The sequence below is a fragment of the Carcharhinus amblyrhynchos genome, chromosome 34 (assembly GCF_965287045.1).
Source record: "Carcharhinus amblyrhynchos chromosome 34, sCarAmb.v2.hapA, whole genome shotgun sequence".
Taxonomy (NCBI): domain Eukaryota; kingdom Metazoa; phylum Chordata; class Chondrichthyes; order Carcharhiniformes; family Carcharhinidae; genus Carcharhinus; species Carcharhinus amblyrhynchos.
The window spans coordinates 12,142,435-12,159,502 of NC_137357.1; the positions used below are offsets into that span (position 1 = coordinate 12,142,435).

Genomic DNA, 17,068 nt, shown 5'->3' on the forward strand with positions numbered 1-17,068 from the left:
GGCGGTGGCGGTTACAGAGACAGGAAAGAATAAGTCATGGGATTAATGGAGTGGTTCAATTTTACAATGAAGGTGTCATAGAACTGGAAGCCAATGCAGGACAGCAAATACACGGGTGATCAATGAGCAGATGGTGTCATGAATCTTATACCTTGAAAAAGCCTGGAGTTATGTTTTGCAATTGTTTTTCTTCTTTCGTGGCATGTGGGCCCTGTACTTGTTGTCCATCCCTTATTGCCCTTGGATTGATTGGCCTTCTAGGCCATTTCAGAGAGCAGTTAAGGTTCAACCAATTGCTGTGAATCCCAAGTCAAATGCTGGCCGGGCCAGATAAGGACAACAGATTTCCTTTCCTTAAGGATATTCCTTTCCTTAAGGATTTGTGCAACAATGATAGTTGTCTGAAACTTTGAATTCCAAATTGATTATTGAATTTAAATTCCACCAACTGCTGTGCTGTGAGTTGACCCACGGTCCCAGAGCATTAGCCTGGCCCTTCAGATAACTAGTCCCATGACATTGTCATGATAATGCGACTTCCCCATTAAATCCAAAGTGAAACCAACCTAATACTGGAAAGGGGACAAATAATTGGGTTTCTTGGGTATGATATCACCACTGGGAAGTTAAATTCTGGCTGAGGTTGCTATTGAAAATAATACTGAGCTGCAGCTAGTCTGAGTTGTCGAGAGTCGCTGCAGACTCAATGGACCAAATGGCCTCTTCTGCACTGTCGGGATTCTACGATAAGATGGGACTGTGAAACTGGGTGTAAGGAAGGGAAGGGAAGTCAGGTGCAGTAAGCAAAAGAAACCAAAAAGGTAAAATCCAGGAACGGAGTGGTCAATGTTAAGAGCAACATGGCATGGTGGCACAGTGATGAGCACTGGACTGTGGGAGGAAATGGTCAACCTAGATTCCAAGCTTGGGAAATTCTCTTCCTACACCTCTCTACCTCACCTTTAAAACTCTTTAAATACTTTCTCTTGGACTAAACCTTTGGTCTTAAGTCTGAGGGTCAAATTGTGATTTGTAGTGCTCCTGTGAAACATCTTAGGTTGTTTTATTAAGTTAAAGCTGTTGTATATAGACAAGTTGAAGTAGTGTTGGCAAAAGAATGAAATGTTTTGAGTTTCTGTTCTGGGACAAATCCAGCTTTTAATGAAACACATTGCTGGGGGGGGGGGGGAGGAGAGAGAGAGAGAGAGAGAGAGAGAGAGAGAGAGAGAGAGAGAGAGAGAGAGAAATTGGGGGCTCTGGTTTTGGCAATACCAGTAACACCACCCGCCCCCACCAATTGCTCCAAGGATTCGAGAGCCTCCAGAGGTTTCAAGTTGGATTAGAATATAGGAGGCATAGATAATAAGTTTGCAGATGACACCAAGGTTGGTGGCATGGAGGACAGTGAAGCAAGTTATCTCCGATTGCAACAGGATCTTGATCAATTGGGCCAGTGAGCTGATGAATAGCAGATGGAGTTTAATAAGAAATAAGAACATAAGAAATAGGAGCAGGAGTAGGCCATCTAGCCCTTCGAGCCTGCCCCGCCATTCAATAAGATCATGGCTGATCTGTTGTGGCTCAGTTCCACTTTCCCGCCCTCTCCCCATAACCCTTAATCCCCTCTCTTATCAAGAACCCATCAACCCGCTTCTTAAAAATATTTAGTGAGGCAGCCTCCACCACTTCAACGGGCAGAGAATTCCAGAGATTCACCACCCTTTGAGTGAAGAAGTTCCTCCTCAACTCCGTTCTAAACCGCCTCCCCTTTATCTTGAGGCTGTGCCCCCTAGTCCTACTGTCTTTTTTGAGCAGGAAGAGTCTCTCCACCTCTATCCTATCCATCCCATTCATCATCTTATACGTCTCAATGAGATCTCCCCTCATTCTTCTAAACTCTAACGAGTACAAGCCTAGTTTATTCAGCCTCTCCTCATAGCTCAATCCCCTCAACTCCGGTATCAGCCTAGTAAACCTCCTCTGCACTCCCTCCAGGGCCAAAATATCCTTGCGCAGGTGCGGCGCCCAAAACTGCACACAGTACTCCAGCTGTGGCCTCACCAATGCCCTATACAGCTGCAGCAAGACCTCCCTACTTTTACATTCAATCCCCCTCGCTATGAAGGCCAGCATCCCATTCGCCTTCCTGACCACCTGCTGCACCTGCAAGCTGGGTTTTTGCGACTCATGCACAAGGACCCCGAGGTCCCTCTGCACCGTCACCTGCTGCAGTTTTTCGCCACGTAAGTAATAATCCTTCCTACCATTATTCCTACCAAAGTGGACCACCTCACACTTGCCAACATTAAATTCCATTTGCCATTTCCTGGCCCATTCGCCCAGCCTATCTAGATCCTTCTGCAGACTCTCCACACCCTCCGCACAATTTGCCTTTCCCCCAATCTTGGTGTCATCAGCAAATTTCGACACCCTGCACTCGGTTCCCTCCTCCAGATCATCTATGTAAATGGTAAATAGCTGAGGCCCCAGCACCGACCCCTGGGGCACCCCACTAGTCACCAACCGCCAATCCGAATAGCACCCATTGACCCCCACTCTCTGCCTCCTATTTGACAACCAATCCTCTATCCACGCTAACACCCTACCCCCAACTCCATGTCCCCTGACCTTCTGCAATAACCTCTTGTGAGGTACCTTGTCAAACGCCTTCTGAAAATCCAGAAAGACCACATCCACCGGCTCTCCTCTATCCACTGCCCTAGACACATCCTCATAGAACTCCAGTAAATTTGTCAGACACGACTTCCCTTTAATGAAACCGTGTTGCGTCCGCCCTATCAAGCAATTCCCTTCAAGATGCCTCGCTATTTCCTGCTTAATGACGGATTCTAACATTTTACCTACCACAGACGTTAAACTAACCGGCCTATAATTCCCCGCCTTTTGCCTGGCACCCTTTTTAAACAACGGCGTAACATTAGCCGTTTTCCAATCTTCCGGCACTTCCCCGGAATCCAGCGACGTCTGGAAAATAACCACCAAGGCATCCACTATCACCTCCGCCATTTCTTTCAGAACCCTCGGATGCATTCCATCCGGTCCTGGGGACTTGTCCACAATCAGCCCCTCCAGTCTGTCGAGCACCACCTCTCTAGTAACAGTAATGTCATTAAGACCCTCCATTCCTACCACCTTTCCATCGCTAACACCCGGCAAATTATTCACGTCCTCCTCCGTGAAGACAGAAACAAAAAAGTTATTCAAGACCTTAGCCATATCCCCATCCCCTACCACTAGCTCCCCTTTCTCATCCTCTAAAGGACCAACGTTCACCCTAGCCAGCCTCTTCCTTTTTATATATTTATAAAAACTCTTGCTATCCTTTTTTATATTAAGTGCTAGCCCAGCCTCATAGCTTCTCCTACCCTCCTTTATCAACTTCTTTGTCAATCTTTGTTGACATTTAAACCTTTCCCAATCCTCTTCTCGCCCACTACTCTTAGCTACTCTAAATTCCTCCGCTTTTAATTTAACACTTTCCTTCACCTCCTTCGTTATCCACGGCTTATTACCTCTCTTCCTACTGTCCTTTTTAACCATCGGAATAAATTTCTGCTGAGCACCAAGAAAGATTAAATAAATGCAAGGTGATGCATTTTGGCAGACTGAACCAGGGCATGACTTACTCAGTTAATGGCAGGTGACTGGGGACAGTTACAGAACAGAGACGTCTCAGTGTACACGTTCATAGCTCCTTGAAAGTGGAGTCACAGGTGGTGAAGAAGGCATTCAGCATGCTTGGTTTCAAAGAACAAAGAACAAAGAACAACCCAGCACGGGAAACAGGCCCTTCGGCCCAACGAGCCCGCGCCGCCGCATCGCCCTACACCTATCCTACCCTGCATGTCTACGAATGGGACCCTACTCAGTCAGATTCAGGGAAGAAATAGTGTCAATTTGGTGGAAACCAATTAGCCTAAGAGCACATCTTTGGGGTGTGGGAGGAAACCGGAGCGCCCGGAGGAAACCCACGCAACCACAGGGAGAATGCGCAAACTCCCACAGACACAGGCCCAAATCCATGTATCTGCACAGCTAGCAGCGCTAGTCACTGAGCTGTTGTGGAGCCCGTCTATCGGTCCAGGATCAAGCACACACACCGACATGAAGTACTAGGCCACTCCTGGACTTCCAAGAGCAGCCCACGCACAACCCGCCGTGTGCATGCCCCTCGCTTGACACGAGGTGGACCTCCACCTGTGGAATAAAGACAAAACATATTAGTTATACAGCCTGCCCTTCCGGTGTCTCCCGAGGTTTACCCTATTTAATAGCCCCTACCATATCCCTCCATTCCCGTTTCACTCATATGCCTATCTAACTGCATCTTAAACGAGTCCAACGTGCCTGCCTCCACCACCCTACTCGGTAGCGCATTCCAGACCCCCACAACTCTCTGTGTAAAGAACCTTCCTCTTACCTCCAAATTATACCTCCCCCCCCTCACCCTTAATTGATGACCTCTTGTGTTCGTACCCAGTCTAGGGAGCAGTCTCTCACTATTAACTCTATCTATTCCCTTCAGTATCTTATATACCTCTATCATGTCCCCTCTCAATCTCCTTCTTTCCAAGGAGAATAGCCCCAGTCTCTTCAGTCTCTCCTCGTAACCCAGTCCCCCCATGCCAGGCAACATCCTGGTAAACCTCCTCTGCACCCTTTCCAGAGACTCCACGTCCTTCCGGTAATAAGGTGACCAGAACTGGACGCAGTACTCCAAATGCGGTCTAACCAACGTTCTGTATAACTGAAGCATTAGACGGCAGCTTTTATACTCTAAGCCCCTTCCTATAAAGGCTAACATCCCATAAGCCTTCCTAACAACGTTCTCCACTTGTGACACAACCTTCATGGATTTGTGGACCTGCACTCCCAGGTCTCTCTGTACATCTATACTCCTAATCGGCCTACCTTTTATCACATAACTCCTCTCTGCATTATTCCTTCCAAAATGCATCACCTCGCATTTGTCAGGATTAAATGCCATCTGCCACCTATCTGCCCACTGCACCAACCTATCTATATCCTGTTGTATCACCTGACAATCCAGTTCTGTACCCGCCAACCCTGCCATCTTGGTGTCATCAGCAAACTTGCTGATCACACCACCTACTCCCTCTTCTAAGTCATTTATGTAGACTACAAAGAGGAGAGGTCCCAGTACCGAGCCCTGCGGCACACCACTGGTCACTGGCCTCCAGCCCGACAAGGTACCCTCCACAACTACCCTCTGTCTTCTATTTCCCAACCAGTTTTCAATCCACCTAACTGCCTGGCCTCGTATCCCATGCGCCTTAACCTTTTCTACCAGCCTACCGTGAGGGACTTTGTCAAACGCCTTACTGAAATCCATGTAGATGACATCAACGGCTCTCCCATCGTCAACCGTTCTTGTCACCTCCTCAAAGAATTCCACCAGATTCGTAAGGCAAGACCTCCCTCTAACAAAGCCATGTTGCGTATCCCTAATCAGATCGCAACGCTCCAAATGCTCATACATCCTACCCCTAAGTATTTTTTCCATTAACTTCCCTACCACCGACGTCAAACTCACTGGCCTATAATTCCCAGGGTTATCCCTACTACCTTTTTTGAACAACGGGACCACATTTGCTACCCTCCAGTCTTCTGGGACCTCACCTGTGTCCAAAGAAGAGACAAAGATGTGCGCCAGAGGCCCAGCAATTTCATCTTTCGCCTCCCTAAGCAGCCTGGGATAAATACCATCAGGCCCCGGAGCTTTATCCGTCCTTACGCTACCTAAAAGCCCTAGCACTTCCTCTCTCGTAATAACTATATCCTGCAACTGAACCTCCGCTCCCTCCAAGAGACCGCACGATTCCGAACCCCTCTCCTTCGTGAATACCGACGCAAAGTATTCATTCAGGAGCTCCCCCATTCCCTCCGACTCAATACACAACTCTCCACTCTTGTCCCTAAGAGGACCAATTTTCCCTCTAACTACTCTCTTGCCTCTAATATAGGAATAAAATGCCTTAGGATTATCCTTAATCCTACCGGCCAAAGCCATCTCATGCCCTCTCTTCGCCCTTCTAATTCCCCTTTTTAGCTCCCTCCTACTCTCTCTATATTCCTCCAGCGCACACTCCGTACCCATTTGTTTTGACCTATCATACGCCTCCCTCTTCTTCCTAACCAAGTCTTCAATATCCCCCGTAATCCACGGCTCTCTAATCCTACCTTTCCCATCCTTTCGCTTAACCGGAACAAACCTCCCCTGCAACCATTTCATTTTGTCCCTAAAAGCCTCCCACTTGCCAACCGTGGACTTGCCAGCTAACAGTCCCTCCCAGTCAGTTTGCTGCAGCTCCCTCCTAATCCTGCCATAGCTCGCCTTTCCCCAGTTCAGCACACTTCCGCTTGGACGGCACTCGTCCCTTTCCATTTTTATCCTAAAGTAGACGGACTTGTGGTCACTGTTCGCCACATGTTCGCCTACCTCTACCTCACCCACCTGCCCTGGCTCGTTTCCCAACACTAAATCCAGTATAGCCCCTCCCCTAGTCGGGCAAGTTACATACTGTTCTAGCGACCCTTCCATAACACATTTCACAAACTCCTCTCCCTCCGTACCCCCAGCTCTAGGCCCCCTCCAATTCACTCCGGGAAAATTAAAATCACCCACTACAACCACTCTATTCTTTCTGCACCTGTCCAAAATGCCCCTGCAAATTCCCTCCTCCACTGACTTTGGGCTGTTGGGTGGCCTATAGTACACCCCTAGCAGTGTGATCTCTCCCTTTTTATTTCTCAACTCCACCCACAGCGACTCAATCCCTATCTCTTCCATATCGCCCTCCCTCTGCACTATTGTGATGTTTTCCTTGACTAACAGTGCCACCCCTCCACCTTTCTTCAACCCTCCTCTGTCACACCTAAAACACCTGTACCCAGGAACATTCAGCTGCCAGTCCTGCCCTTCCCGTAACCACGTCTCCGTTACAGCCACCACATCCAACTGCCTCACAAACATCAAGGCCCTAAGCTCATCCGTTTTCCCTGCCACACTCCTAGCATTGAAACAGACACAGTTCAACCCACAAATGTCCCTCGGAACCACCTTCTCCCTTATAATTTTCCTTTCACCCGTCTCTCTCCCAGCCACCTCCCCACCCCCCCTCCCTATTAGTTTAAATCATTCCTGAACACCCCAGCTAACCTCCCTGCTAAGACACTAGTCCCCCTCCCGTTCAAATCCTCCCCACCCCTCCTGTACAGTTGCCTTTCTCTCCTAAACACCTCCCAATGATCTACATAAGTAAACCCCTCTACCCTACACCAGTCCCTCAACCATGCATTCAACTGCATGATCTCGTCATTCTTAGCCCTGCTCATACTGGGCAGCAACCCAGACAGTGCCACCCTAGAGGTCCTGCCCTTTAGTTTGGCCCCCAACTCCCTAAATTGCCTACGGACCTCTCCCCTACTCCTCCTTCCTATATCCCCTTCCCCTACGTGTACTATGACCTCTGCCTGGGTCCCCTCCCCTTTCAAAATTCCCTCTACCCTTTCCATTATATCTTTTACCCCTGCTCCAGGGAGGCAGACCACCATCTTGGAGTCGCGCCCTTGCCCACAGAACCTCCTATCAATCCCTCGGACCCTCCCATCCCCTACCACTATCACCTTACCAGACCCTTTCCGTCCCTCTAAATCAGTCTCCCCTTCATTCCTATTTTTCTGTGCCCCTGCCGACGAACCTTGGGGGGCCTCCGGGGAGGCCGGGGGACCCTGACTACTCTTCTTCTTCCTCTTTCCTCTCCTAACAGTCGTCCATCCTCCCTTCTCTTCAGCCCTTGAGACCTCCTCCTGCTCATGTTTCCCAGCCATTATCTCCTCATTCTCCCTAACTAGAAACGCATCTTCCAGGCGCCCCTCGAGTTGCCTGATCCGGGCCCTCAATCGCTGCAGTTCTAAACATTTACTGCAGATGTGTACCTTGGGGACCCGTGACACCACCAGGAACTCCCACATGTGGCACCGGACACAACTTACATTCCTCCCTATATTCCCTGCCATGTCCCAACCTCCTGTAAGTGCCCAAGGTAGGAATCTGTCACTCACCTTCTCCAAGCCTGCACTCGCCTAATTTCATTGGTCAGAACACTGAATACAGGAGTTGGGACTTCTTGTTGAAGTTGTACAAGACATTGGTAAGGCCACACTTGGAATACTGTCTATAGTTCTGGTCATCCCATTACAGAAAGATATTATTAAACTAGAAAGAATGCAGAAGAGATTTACAAAAATGCTACTAGGCCTTGACGGTTTGAGCTATAAGGAGAGGCTGGATAAACTGGGACTTATTCCTCTGGAGCGTAGAAGGCTGAGGGATGATCTTATAGAGGTCTATAAAATAATTAAGGGCACAGATCAGGTAGGTAGTCAATATTTTTTCCCAAAGATAGGGGAGTCTAAAACTACAGGGCATGGATTTAAAGCGAGAGGGGAGAGATACAAAAGGGTCCAAAGGGGCAATTTTTTCACACAGAGGGTGGTGAGTGTCTGGAACAAGCTGCCAGAGGTAGTAGTAGAGGTGGGTACAATTTTGTCTTTTAAAAAGCGTTTAGACAGTTACATGAGTAAGATGGGATATGGGCCAAACGCAGGCAATTGGGTCTAGCTTAATAGTTAAAAAAAAAGGTTGCATGGACAAGTTGGGCCAAAAGCCCTGTTTCCATGCTGTAAACCTCTGACTCCATGACACTGCTGCCTCACAGCACCAGGAACTTTGGATCGATTCCAGCCTTGGGTGATTATCTGTCTCGAGTTTCTATGTTGTCCTTGCAGCTACGTGGGTTTCCTCCGGATGCTCCGGTTTCCTCCCACGGTCCTAAGATGTGCAGTTTAGGTGGATTAGCCATGGTTTAAAAAAAAAAGTCCCTCAAGGTCCCAAGATGTGCAGGTTTGATAGATTAGCCATGACCAATGTGTGGGGTTGCAGGCATAGGGCAGGGTTTGGGTAAAATACTCGATCAGAGTTGGTGTGGACTTGATGAGTCAAATGGCCTCTTTCTGCACTGAAGGGATTCTAAGACGTGCCTTTTGGGATTCCCTGGAGATCGGGTATTTTGAGACTGCTGTCTGAAAGGGTTTCAGAAGTTCAGTAAAGAACTGAATCTCCACCTGGGAAATACAGAAAGCTGTGGGACTCCTTATTTTAATGCTATGTATGCTGGGGTGGGCATGTTCATATGGTGCTCCTTCATTGCATTGACCATTTAAAGTGACTATTGCATAGCTGTTTGAAGTATTACTTGCCTGTTAATTAGTATTTGAACTATGTTGAATATTGTTTATTTGTTACAGTGAAGGATTCATAAATCTAGTCAATCAGCTTCTTTCAGAAGTCAGAAGGGAAAATCTTCCCGAAGTTATTAAACACTATTAGGATGAGAACACCTTCACCTCAGAGCCAGAGGGAGAAGCCGGCACTCGACTGAAGGGAGACGTTGGCCGGCTACTTCGTTCTGGAAGTTCAAATGCCAAGTCCCGGCGAGCGTCTCTACATCGCTTTTTCTTCTCTGCATCCAGGTCTTTGGCTTCAGCCCCTGAGTGAGATTCAGTCTTGGTCAGGACACCAGTCAGGAAATCACCAATTTCATCCTGAGATTAAAAAAAAATCCACAAAGGCTGTCAATAACTTCTCATGACATAATGTCCATCGGAGGGGAGATGACAGATAAAACCTCTGGGATGGGGTGGAACCTTCTTGGCTTTGTTTTGCCATAATGTCATGGGCTGCCGAAGAAAAAATTACGTGGAGCAAGAGCATTTGAGTAACAGTGTGTGAGACAATGCAGTCAGTGTGTGATTGTAATACTTACGTCAGAATCTACGTATAAGTAACAAGTGTGTCATCATTTATATGTGAGTGTATGTCAAGAGTGACAGTCTGAGCAATCTCAATCGATTTGTAAGTGAGAGTGGACATGTGTTAAGAGACTGTGTGAAGTGTCAAGACTATATATGAGTGACTGCACACTTGTCAGGTTCCATAACAGGGAGAGCGTGTCTTCCAGAATCCCTTAGTGAGTGCGAGTACCTGGATACACCTGTCCACCATGCTCTGCGTTAGACCTTCCATCTTCTTCTTTGCTTTGCTGATCCTGCAGTGAAGAAACAGGGTGAGATTTATGCATAGTCCAAATTATTTTCCAGACTCTTCCTTTTCCTCCCATCAACAACCGTCCTTGGGCATATCCTCCTCCCCACCTGGGTTTGATATGGCAGGAGCACAGAATGGTTCTTTCTGGCTCCATATGGCACTTATCGTATCACAGAGTATTCTGACAGCAAATGGAAATGGCTTTGCTCTTGAAGTGTGTCAGGAGAATGTGAACACTAGTGATCTGCGATAGCTTGCAAAGAGTAACTCTGGCAACAGGTCTTCCCATAGCTCTGTATGAGTTACACAAAAAAACTACTGGAAGGAGTTTTCAGCCAGAAGCTCCAGCAGCCTATTTCAAGTCTAGCTTGTGTTTATTAATTTAAATGGGTGAGGAGAAGACACTGCGTTGAGTGAAAGAGAAGATGGGAGAAATCCAGGGGTTTTGGTGGAGGAATTAGCTCAGAACTCATATCCTACAATCTCTCCACATGTTAGAGCAAAAAACAAAGAAAATTACAGCACAACAGGCCCTTTGGCCTTCCAAGCCTGCACTGACCATGTTGCCCAACTGAACTAAAACCCCCTACCCTTCCGGGGACCATATCCCTCTACTCCCATCCTATTCATGTATTTGTCAAGACGCCCTTTACAAGTCACTGTCGTATCTGCTTCCACTATCTCCCCTCGTATCGAGTTACAGGCACCCACCACCCTCTGTGTAAAAAAACTTGTTAATTAGAGCAAACTGAATTCTGCTGGATCCACCACAAGAAATGGAGTTGTCCCTTCAGTGAAGCTGTGCAGCACCTGTGAAACCAGACCACAGCAAGCAAAGTGGAAGGAAGAGTAACTTGAATGTTTATATAGCACCTTTCCAATCTGAGGATATCCCAAAGCACTTTACATCAAAATAAACTACATTGAAGGTGTAGTCACTGTGATATAGGAAATGTTGCAAATTGTGAATGACGGGTTGATCTTTTACAGCCTGGGATAGATAGATTCTCAGTCTCATCTAAACAGTAGCACCTCCTGGAGTGTGTTGCTCCCTCAGCTTCCAACAGTGCAGTGCTCCTACAGTACTGAACCTTCAACAGTGCAGCTGCCCCTCAAATTGATCTTCCAACATTGCAGCACTCTCACAACGCGCCTTCCAACAGTATAGCACATCAACAGCTCTGATCCTCCGATAGAGAAGTTCTCCATCAATATTGACTCTCCCACCATGAACACCACAAAGTGTGCTGTACTTAGATAAGGGGCCGTCCACAGGAGGGGAGATAAGAGATAAAACCTCTAGGATGGGGTGGAACCTCAAGGGGCCGCATCAAACATTATTTTGGAAAATAAAAGCTCATTGTGTTGGGGATAATGTGTTGGCAGCTAACAGAGAATAGAAAGTTTGCAAAAAAGGGTGTGTTTTTGGTTGGCAGGATGTAATGAGTGATGTGCCACAGGGATCAGTGCTGGGGTCTTAAATTTTTTCAATTAATATAAATGACCTGGATGAAGGGACTGAACGTGTGGCTGCAAAATTTCCCGACCCCACAACGATAGCTAGGAAGGCAAATTCTGAACAGGGTGCAAGGAGACGACAATAAAAAGACATGGAAAGGTTAAGCTCGTGGGCAAAAATGTGACAAATGGATTACAATATAAGCAAATGTGAAATATTCTGTTTTGGCAGAAAGAATAATAAAGCCTGTTATCTAAATGTTAAGACTGCAGAGCTCCTGACGTGTGCATAAATCACAAAAGGCTACAAGGTAATTAGGAAAGCTAATAAAACGTTATCATTTATTGTGAAGAGAATTAATTACAAATGTAGGAAGGTTATACTCCAGTTGTTCAGGACATTGGTTTAAAGTTTTTTTTTAAATTGTAGGCTTACATCAACGCTGTAATGAAAATTCCCTAGTCGAAACACTCAAGCGCCTATTCGGGTACACAAAGGGGCAATTTAGCATGGCCAATGCACCTAACCCACATTTCTTTGCAATGTGGGAGGAAACCGGAGCACCCTCCGACCCTCTGGCGTCACACTCGCTCAGTACTCACTCTCTGATAATGCAGCAATTGTTCAGCACTGCACAAAACAGGGGACAGAAAGTCAGGGAGATTCATAGTCCAACTTGTCCATGCCGCCCTTTATTTTTTAAAACCCCTAAACTGATCACAATTGCCCGAATTTGGCCCCTATCCCTCCATACCCATCATACCCATGTAACTACTTAAATGCTTTTTAAAAGATAAAATTGTACCCACCTCTACTACTACTACTTCTGGCAGCTTGTTCCAGACACTCACCACCCTCTGTGTGGAAAAAACTGCCCCTCTGGACACTTCTGTATCTCTTCCCTCTCATCTTAAACCTATGCCCTCTAGTTTTAGACTCCCCTACCTTTGGGAAAAGATATTGACTATCTACTTTGTCTGTGTCCCTCATTACTTTATAGACCTCGATAAGGTCACCCCTCAGCCTCCGACACGCCAGAGGAAAAAGTCCCAGTCTATCCAGCCTCTCCTTCTAACTCAATCCATCAAGTCCCGGTAACATCCTAGTAAATCTTTGCTGCACTCTTTCTAGTCTAATAATATCCTTTCTATAATAGGGCGACCAGAATTGCACACAATATCCCAAGTGTGGCCTTACCAATGTACAACTTTAACAAGGCATCCTAACTCCTGTATTCGATGTTTCTGACTGATGAAACCAAGCATGTTGAACGCCTTCTTCACCACTCTGTCCACCTGTGACTCCACTTTCAATGAGCTTTGAACATGTACCCCTCGATCTCTTGGTTCTGTAACTCTCCCCAACGCCCCTACCATTAACTGAGTAAGTCCTGCCCTTGTTTAATTGACCAAAATGCATCACCTCGCATTTGTGTAAATTAAACTCCATCTGCCATTCATTAGCCCAGTGGCGCAATTGATCAAGATCCCCTTACAATCCGAAATAACTTTCTTCACTGTGTCACCAGTCTTGGTGTCATCTGCAAACTTACTAACCATGCCCCCTATATTCTCATCCAAATCATTAATATAAATGACAAATAACAGTGGGCCCAGCACTGATCCCGAGCGCACACTGCTGTCTCAGGCCTCCCGTTTGAAAAACAACTCTCTACAACCACCCTCTGGCTTCTGTTAAGAAGCCAATTTTGTATCCATTTGGATAACTCACCCTGGACCCCGTGAGATTTAACTTTATGCAACAATCTACCACGCGATAATAAAACATCATTTATTGCTTTGCTCATTTTTTTTGATATGGGATTTCAATCCACAAACCTCTGATTCAGGACTTAGTGCTATCACTCAGCCACTAAATGAAAGAAAAGGATGAGGGGTCAAGTTGCATGTATACCTCAGATTGTCGTCAGCTCCTCCAATTATCACCATACTGTTTTCGGCTCGAAGTTTCTCCCGGAAATCCTCAATGGTGTCAGCACTGCACTGCACTGAGTTCTGCCCGATCACAAATAACACTGGGGTCTTCATATCCAGCAGCGGGTCGTCAACATCCTGAAGGGAAAAATCCAGGCATTTAATATCACAGTGTCAAAGTGGAGCGTGTGCCCCAGACATTCCATGCATCGTTAGGTGTCGCTCCCCTTTGGCAAACTGCAGGGGTATTGTGCCGGTAGCACCTAATCTCTGGAATTCATTGGAACAAGAGTAAAGCATTCAGCTCCTCGAGCCTGTTCTCACCATTCAATCAGTATAATATTACAGACAACTGCTTTCACAAGTGTCTTTCCATTCTCAAACATTTACATCGTTGAAAAAAGCCTTTATCAAAACAGAGAACCAGACAGATAACCTGGCACCTTTGGTGGTTTTACAAACAAACAGTGTCAGACTTGTATCACTGAAGCTATGAAAAGTTATTAAAAAAATGCGGACTCCCCCCAGGGACGTCCACTGACATCTGAAAGTGTGAAAGACCATTTTACTTATGGGAGAATACATGATCGGAATGACGTTTTCAAACCCTGCAATTTAATGGATTTATTTGCCCTGTGATACAAGTACTCGCTTAGATTAATATAACAGTCATTTTGTGTTACTGGATTATAAATTGGGTTGTCTGTAAGTCATTTTGATGTGGCAATTCGGAGGCAGAATACCTCAGAGCTGAAACGTAACTCGGAGCTGGGCTTCCCTGCCACCTGGTGCTATGAAATAAGAGGCTCAGTACTAAAACATCATGGTTTTGTTAAGAAAGGTAAACAGGCAATCTGCAAGTCCTGTACTATCAGAATGTCACTCGCGCCCAAACGCTGCTGACTTGCCGAGTCCACTGGTGGAAGCAATCTCCAGACAGTCGAATATATAAACCATCACAGCTGCTAAATACGACTTCAAGCTCTTCACTCCAGAAAGAGAGAATTCAAAGCTATGAACTCATGATGACATTTCACACAGACTAATTTGAAATGTCATCTTTAAGTATTCTTCCTTCTTAATTTGCACCTAATCTTTCTATCTGTATTTTAATTAATAACTTCATTCCATATTACTTTTCAGATAATTTTGTGCTGAATTATTTTTAACTGAATCACTAATAAATTAAAAGGGGGCTGCATACACAAATTCTTAGCTTGTAGACCAGTTTAAGGAAACACATTTTGCATGGTCTTGACAGTGGTGACGTGTGATCTAAATATCTACTTCCACTCCATATCCCTGGATACCTCTGAGTTCTGAAAAATTATCACCAAGTTAAATTTCATGAACAATTGCCATTTTTAGAAGAGTACCACATGAAAACTATCCTTTTTGTGTTGAGTGTTTCCTGTTTTCACTTGCATGAGATTTAGCTTTAGTAGTTATGAATGTCCCATGGATCTTATATTACTCAACCACCAGAAATGGTTGGAATCTAATCTGTTTCTGTTATTGGGTTGAAAAAATTGATTCATAAATCCCGTATCCTTCTGTTTTGCAAGTAACAGAACCATAATTTGTACGATCTCTCCACCTCATGAAATCCTTGATTGAACTACTCTGCATTCCCCTCAAGGCCAATAACGTCCTTCCCAACGGGTAGCACTTTGAGCGGAGTACTTTGTCTAAATGGGTGTTGAGTCCTTGGGATAACAAATTTGTTTTTGATTTTAAAATGGACACCCTCTTGAACCAAACAAATCATATGATCTTGGTACTCACAGCTGCCATTCCACCAGGAGCTAAAAGAGGAAATTATTTTCTTGGCACACACCTCTTTGGACAGACCACTTGCAATCACAAAAACCAGGATATTTACACTTTGCAACTGTTTCTGTTTCACATCTCTTCTTCTTTAACACCACATTGAATTCAATCATATGGTTGCCATTAGATGAATGTACACAAACCACATGGCCGTTATCTAGACGGAACTGAATGGTTTTGCTGGTGACAGGCAGCATTTTACACATGGGAGGTCATGTCTCACTAATTTGATTGAGTTTTTCGAGGAGGTGACAAAAATGATTGATGAGGGAAGGGCTGTGGATGTTGTCTACATGGGCTTTAGTTAAGCATTTGACAAGGTCCCTTAAGGCAGGTTGGTGGAAAAAATGAAATCAGATGGGATCAGGAGTGAACTAGCTAGATGGATTCAGAACTGGCTTGGCCACAGAGGTAGCGGTTCTGAATGGAGGCCTGTAACTGGTCATGTTCCATAGGGATCAGTGCTGGGACTTTTGCTGTTTGTAATATATATAAATGACTTGGAAGAAAACGTAGCTGGTCTGTTTAGCAAGTTTGCAGATGATACTAAGATTGGCAAAGTTGCGGATAATGATGAAGATTGTCAGAGAATTCAGCAGGATATCGATAGGCTGGAAAATTGGGCAGAGAAATGGTAGATGGAATTTAATCCAGACAAATGTCAGGTGATTCATTTTGGTAGATCCAATTCAGTGGGAGCTACAAAATAAATGGCAGAACAATCAGGAGCATAGAAACACAGAGATCTGGGAGTACAGGTCCTTAAAAGTGGCAGCACAGGTGGTGGAAAATGTGGTGAAGAAAGCATTTGGACAGGGCACTGAGTATAGAAGTTGGCAAGGAACGTTACAGTCGTATAAAACGTTGGTTCAGCCACATTTGGAATACCGTGTCCAATTTTGGTCACCACACTACTGGAAGGATGTGGAGGCTTTGGAGGGAATGCACAAAAGGTTTACCAGGATGTTGCCTGGCACAGGGAGAGATTGAATAAACTGGGATCCTGTTCCAATGCTCATGTCTGTCCTTGGCCTGCTGCAATGTTCCAGTGACGCTCAATGCAAACTGGAGGAAAAGCATCTCATTTTTCAGCTAGGCACTTTACAGCCTTCTGGTCTCAGCACCAAATTCAGATGATTTGCTCTCCCCACTTCCACCCCTTTCTATTCATTTCATTTAATTTTTTTTACTGTTCTCTCCCTTTTATTTCTTCATTGCCTTTCTTTACTTTTCTTTCTGCCCCCCCACACTTCTCCATGTTTTATCCCCCTTTCCTTACCTTTTCTCTGCCTTTGCTTCCCCTTCCCCCCTTTTCTCAATTTCATTTCTCCCCCAACATCATCTTCTGTCACAGTTTACCCTCTGATTTTAGCTTCTCTGCCATTTAGCCATTCACACCCTTTATTCTCTCCGTGGACTGCCATTAGTAGTATTTTCCTCTGGTTTCTGTGGCTATGACTCATGTTTCATTCGCTCACCCTGCAGTTTAAATATCTCCCACTTTCTCTGCCTTTTAGCTTTGACAAAGGGTCACCTGGACTCGAAACGTCAGCTGTTTTCTCTCCTTACAGATGCTGCCAAAGCTGCTGAGACTTTTCAACATTTTCTCTTTTTTCTCAGATTCCACCATCCTCAGTAATTTGCTTTTATAAAATAATTAACTTCTCTCCCATTTCCTGGTTTCCCGTTATTATT

At 45.5% G+C, this 17,068-nt stretch overlaps 1 protein-coding gene across 2 annotated transcripts in view; it reads right to left on the reverse strand.

The window, feature by feature from the left end:
- Window positions 1-17,068, reverse strand: part of kansl3 (KAT8 regulatory NSL complex subunit 3) — an 84,993-nt gene that overhangs the window by 49,952 nt on the left and 17,973 nt on the right. For both annotated transcript variants that reach the window (XM_080217231.1, XM_080217230.1), the window contains exons 10-12: window positions 13,524-13,681; window positions 10,088-10,151; window positions 9,451-9,648 (exon numbers count right to left, since the gene is read on the reverse strand). In XM_080217231.1, coding sequence (XP_080073357.1) covers window positions 9,451-9,648; window positions 10,088-10,151; window positions 13,524-13,681 — 420 coding nt within the window. The remainder of the gene's footprint in view (window positions 1-9,450; window positions 9,649-10,087; window positions 10,152-13,523; window positions 13,682-17,068) is intronic.